The 6,035-nt window shown below is 47.8% G+C and overlaps 1 protein-coding gene across 1 annotated transcript in view; it reads right to left on the minus strand.

Annotated features, from left to right (window-relative positions):
• Window positions 1-5,834, minus strand: part of LOC125945322 (uncharacterized) — a 28,043-nt gene extending 22,209 nt beyond the window's left edge. The window contains exons 1-3 of the mRNA XM_049667091.1: window positions 5,728-5,834; window positions 1,551-1,674; window positions 741-999 (exon numbers count right to left, since the gene is read on the minus strand). Coding sequence (XP_049523048.1) covers window positions 741-757 — 17 coding nt within the window. The 5' untranslated portion in view covers window positions 758-999; window positions 1,551-1,674; window positions 5,728-5,834. The remainder of the gene's footprint in view (window positions 1-740; window positions 1,000-1,550; window positions 1,675-5,727) is intronic.
• Window positions 5,835-6,035: the final 201 nt, after the last annotated feature.

Consider the following 6,035-nt stretch of genomic DNA (forward strand, 5'->3'; position numbering starts at 1 on the left):
TCCCTCTACACTCCGCATTTGTACCGTCTGCGGCATCCGTGGCACCCCTATTGGGCAACTGCCATCACGTGGGAAGCGCCCGCCGTCTTCGTTTGTTTACTGTCTCGCTCCGTCGAAATTTTCGCGGCAAAATAATCGTTAACGGGTATGTGTGACGCCCTCGTGGTTCATTAGTGTTGAGTACGGTGTGGGTTGCGCGTGTGGTGGTTTTCGGTAATTCATGACAATAACGACGATCTTCATTGGTGCCGCGGAGTTCTGTGCCGTGCTGTCTCTATTCTTCCAAGAGCTGCGCTCTGTATTCACATGCCGGAACCGATTCAGTGGAGACAACTAGCTCTTCGGGATAACCACCGACCAGCAAACGTGACATCGCGAGAATAAATACTCGGATACAGCAAACTGGTCGGGAAAACATCAAACTCTAAGACTCGCCGCGACCGTGCGAAGTAGTTTCGCGAATACTATAATGTAAAAATGTACATTTAGGTTTGCATTTTTTGTGTCGTGGCCGATGAACTTCGTGTTTGTCAGGCCGCTGTACGTTTAGCATGTTCCTATATCAACGATGCCATCGTCTGACTATGGGAGGTGTTTCGCTACTCTACGTGTGACATGTGAACACGTTACAGAATACACCGGACAAGGCGACGAGAAGCTGCGCAATTACAGGGCACTTTGGTGAGAACACTGTAGCGCCGGTGCTGGCGTGTTCACACCGTGTAATGCGAGCTTCTCACCTGAAGGACACGGACATGCCGTATCGTGTCTTCTGGCCAACTTGCCCCTGAGTGACGAAGCGTTGCACGATGGAACTCTGCCCCGCGACTGAGAAATCGTTGCTTCCGGGAGTCACTCCCAGCGAGTCGAAAAACACGAAGTCGCAGAGGCCGTCGTCCGGGAAGTACAAGGGTTCTGGACCACTCGTGACGGTGCACACCGTCAATGCTCTGGTGTGCCATGTACCAGCTGACGTTGAGTACTTGTGCTGCGAACTCGCTTTGAGGAAATCAGGAAAGCAGACGAATATTTTACAAAAAAACGAAGCAAAAAGGAGCAGAAACTGTCGCAGGAGAATGGTGAAGTGAAGCGATAACTTTCCAGCAAAAGCTGCTCAGATACGCTGCTGCTTCAACAATGCTTGGTTATCTTATGGCTACTCTTGAGATCGAATGTAAGCATTATAACTGTTTGTGCCACGAAAATGTAACAACCCGGTATCCCCAAACCATTAATTAAGGTAATGAAAGCCTGCAGTATGCTACATTTGTCATTTCTGTCATCATCGACGCTGAAATTTTACATCTGATCATCAAACGGCTGTGGTGTCCTGTCAAATCGTCATTGAGTCGCGTGAGGCAGGGTTACGTTGGTGATCACTCATTCACAGCTCGGCTACATTCTTGACTATATCTTGTTTTCTGCGTGCTTGTATTGTCTAGTTCATGGCCACTTTAAGGAATCTTGCGGGTATTCTTTGTTGTTTTTTTTTTAGTTTCATGACTTGGAAACCTTGGTGCGAGAACACTGGGCGCACAAGGCAAGCCTACCGGTTGTGGTCGAAGTGGTTGTGGTCCGCGTTGGAAAGATGACCGGTGTGGCGATTTCTTCTCGACGACTGTCCGCCGCCGCCGCTTAGCACAGCATCGTCGTAGCTAGTTTTACTTCCCGTTGCTGCAATGATGAATCGCGAGAAAACGTATCCAACGTCAACGTTCACAGTCACCAAAAGAGCCTTAATGACCACTCGACACCATCTTTATAAGAAATGATTACAAGGAACGCTCAATAAATGAAGCTTTGTTAGACATTACCGTTCTTAAAACCCCGAAGCGTTTCTTTTTTCTCTTTCATTTTTTCTGTTTTGTTTCTTGCCAGGAGATGACATGGTTGAAGATAAATTTGTAGAAATACAGGGTCACTCCCTCTGCTTTTCGGCTCTTAACCCTCGAGAGCCGCCAGTTAACGGCAACAAACCACTGAATCTCTGAAGACTTAAATACATAAGCTGAATTAGTATGGATTGCAGTATTATTTTATTGTGTACTTGTTCCTCCTTTGAGCTACCGATCCGGCAGAGCCGTCTCGATAGTCTTCATACTAGGTCTCGACATTTCCCCAGCTTCCCCACAACAAGCTATCGCTGTAAACGCTGTCGCTGTGAAGCGCTTTCGCCGATGTTCCCGACCGAAAGCGCGTACTCAGGCCCACAGTGTTCCGCTACACTGCTTGGGCACCGCATCCAGTTCCGGGCGTGGAACAGTGGACACGTTTGTAATAGCGTACAAGATGCCTTGCGTATAATAATCACACCCGAACATTCACGTGATCTGAAGAATCTTAGTTTACCATACGGGATCAAAAGCGCCAAGGAAATGGAAGTGAACCTATAGTGCAATCTGGTGCTTGTATCGTGTATGTCCAAGCCCAGGTTATCCGTTGGTACCAAACGCATCGCTTTCATGCAAAAGCGTCTCGCCGAACACTGTCGGAGATTAGCTCAGCTAATCTCCGACAGTGGCTCAATTGAATTGAGAGGAAGCGAATATGGAGGAAGGAAAACGATTGGAGGGAGCATCGCGCATCGTGATTGAAGTCAAGTGGGTTGGCCCAACACGTGATAGTCACGTCTTACGCGTGGTAAATTTTAGGGCTCCACCTATGCATGCAACACTGCGGCAGGGTCCCCGAACGAGTGGGCATTGATTAAGAAACCACCGCGCACCAACCGTCTCGGCAAATCTCTCGATTCTTGATCAGTGATCTCGACCAAAGAGGCCACACCTCTTGGGTCGGCACTGATCAAAGGGCTGGCGTCACGGAGAGTTCGCTTGCCAAGGCTGGCTGCGTGACGTAATGCTATCTCTCAACTTTTTCCGTTCTTACAGCGCTATTACAGCGCTATTCATTCACGATCAGCGATAGCAAGAGTGCAGCCATCAGTAAATAAATAAATAAATAAATAAATAAATAAATAAATAAATAAATAAATAAATAAATAAATAAATAAATAAATAAATAAATCACACAGAAGCAAACAAGCAAACAACAAACGCCGCTTTAAGTCCAAAGACCACTTTTATCGGCGACGGCAAGTTATCCTTGGTGTTTTTGGTGCTTGGCGAAGCCTCTTGTCTGAAGCTTTTTGTGTGTCATATGTGCTTTCGAGATGTGCAACCAGGTCGAATTTTATTTCTGATAGAAAAATCTATGTCACGATAGCACTCGCTCCTTTCATTTCCTCTCAAACATCTTTGGCGGCTGAACCAATGACTGATGTGCTTAAACACGTATGCCAGTGGTACCGTGTGCAAGAAAAAAATGCTTAACCTTGCACTTGGCCGCGCAACGCTTGAAACAGCGAAGCTGGGTGATCGTCGCCCAGCATTTTCCGAAAGTTCGCGCGAACTTTTCATCTTATTACTCATGATGATAATAATTTCTTTTCGCGCGTCTCGGACTTACGGCCGTCACTGCGCGCTGCATATTGCACAGCTTGCAACACCGACACCGCGTTCCAATGCGAACACCGCGTTTCACCGCGTTGCAATGCCGACAACGCGTTCCAGCAGACCCGCTCCGTGAATGCGTCTCTCTCTCTCGCTCTCATTTTCTTATGTCTCTCCCGAGCATAGTGCGCAAAACCTCTTCTTCACCTCGCAGATCATTGGCTGGAGCGCGTGCGAACACGCCAGTTGTGGACGAAGACGACGACGCTCAAACGCAATCATATGGTTCGCATTAATGCATGTTCTGCAAGCGTGGCTGTATAGCCTAGTGGTTACGACGCTTCCCTTGGGGCCGTGGGTACGCGGGTTTGAATCCCACCTCGGCAAGAAAGTTTGTTTTCTTTTATTTCTTGATACGAACCACAAAGCACAAATTACGGCTTGCTTAAACAGCTGTGCTGTTAAGAATACTTCAGTCGCATTTTTATGAGAAGAGTCCACTTTCTTCGAGCGTAGCATATGCAAGCGCTATGCACGGTAACCTCGCCAAATACCGTCCGTAAGCGTATAGCGTCCGTAAGCGTATAGCGTCCGTAAATCGCAGAACCCTGATAACATACGAAGGATATGCAGTGAATATAATGTCTTTACATAGGCAAAGACCACGAGTTTGCTTGCGTATGCTATCCTAAAGCTGTCTCGTAACTAACGTAGCACCGGTAAATTAAACTGCCATTTGTTATTGTTCTGTGTGCTAATTCCTTTCATCTTGTTTTGTTTATCGCTGAATAGTCTCTTACAATAGCTTACACGGCCTTGCCAATGTTAAACGCGAGAGTGAAGCAAGACGTTATGTTGTGCGTAACTTCAACATATCTAGTTTAACTTACGCGAAGGCAGAAGTAAAAAAAAACCAAAAATTGAGCCGGCGTTCTGCTATATTGTTGCTGGTTTCAAGTCCGTCCAAGACAAAACAGTTCATTAGGCCCAATGTGGAGTTTTCATGCTAACACGTCTCGGGAGGCTTGCAGAAGCCAGGATAACCGAACGATCTTAGAAATTGTTTGGGCCAGCCATTCATAGCATGTTCGGGGTGTAAAAATCAGGTAAAGTCAGGTTTTACCTGAAAACGAACAACCCTACGTATACTTCCCAGAAGCACTTGGATTTACAGTGAACGGAGGCAACCGCCGATCAGCAGTCGAGATAAGCAAGATACTGTGGAATAAAATGTAATGCCCTAACTGCCGAACGCGATGTGTTTCGGCACACGTTTTACGGACTTCGAGCACTGTCGGAATGCCCTTTGCCCTATACTATGGCTCCTTTAGAGCCTATACGATTTGAACAATATGCCGCTTATAACGATGTAGCATACATCGTGTCCCGATGACTTGTTTATAACGACCGTTTACTGCACGAGTTGGTGTGACATACTTGCTGATGTGCGGAAAGAGCAGCGATTAGGGTAACACAAGAGAACAGGAACCCACACAGCTCTCTACGTGTGTATTCCTTTTCTTTCGGATTACTGTACGTTAGTAATAGCATACGTCATCCGTAGAAAGGCGAAACGCCCGGCGCATGCGCGTTAAGGTCGACGCTACTTCTGTACTTCAGAAAAGCATGCGCGTTTACTTGCCAATATACACGATTATTCTAAAAAAAAAGTCCCCCATTCGCCCGAAAGGCAAAGCATCGATTGCGATAGCAAATTAGTGGACAGCTATACAAAGTAAGGATAGCAATTTTATCGGCCGTACAAACTTGTAACCATAGGCACACATAGTAAATTAACAAGCGTGGTGACACGCGCGCACAAGCAAACATGAACGCATCTCACTCGATGATCGCCGAAACTCGCAGCGAGCGCATTAACTTCGTGCCGGCACTCGGTATCAACGCGATCTTTTCGCCGCGGAAACACAGGGAGGGCGGACTCTGCTCCCGCCGCGGCTGGTTTTCAAGATACAGCTGGGCGAGCGGGGGGGGGGGGGGCAGAACGCGTTCCCCTTCCCCCTCCTCCCGGAGAGTTCCGGCAGGACGGGAGCGCGCGGCCGCAGTAAAGCGCGGCCCCCCTCCACCTCCCTACCCTTCCTCCGAGCCGCGATTGCCCGCTCACCGTCTCACGCTTTAAAGCGACGACCTTTTATGGACATTGGACTTTATACGGAACCTCACGGCGACGGCGACGCCGACTGGCAGAAATTCGCTTGGAGTCTGCATATAATTGCTATCGCAATAAAATGTTTACTCAGCGGCAATCTGTGCTGCTTACATTCACTGGTCAAGATCACCACCGCGACGACGGTGACTATCAGAGCGCAGACGACAAGGGCACCGATGATCGCCATCAGCCTCCACTTGGTGGCGCTTCCTTTCGGGCTGAAGGAACACGAATCGAACAGGGGGTTATCAAGGGACGCTTGTTAGCACGTCAGAGAGAAATGTTACATAAATAATCAAAAGCTCGCCACGGAAGTGTGCACAACAGAAGTGAATACGTGTTTACTTACTCCGCATCTGCGCAACGAACAAAAAAAAAAAAAGAGAGAGAGAAGAAACGCCATTAGTGACGCGGTTTTC

Source organism: Dermacentor silvarum, chromosome 5 (assembly GCF_013339745.2).
Source record: "Dermacentor silvarum isolate Dsil-2018 chromosome 5, BIME_Dsil_1.4, whole genome shotgun sequence".
NCBI lineage: Eukaryota > Metazoa > Arthropoda > Arachnida > Ixodida > Ixodidae > Dermacentor > Dermacentor silvarum.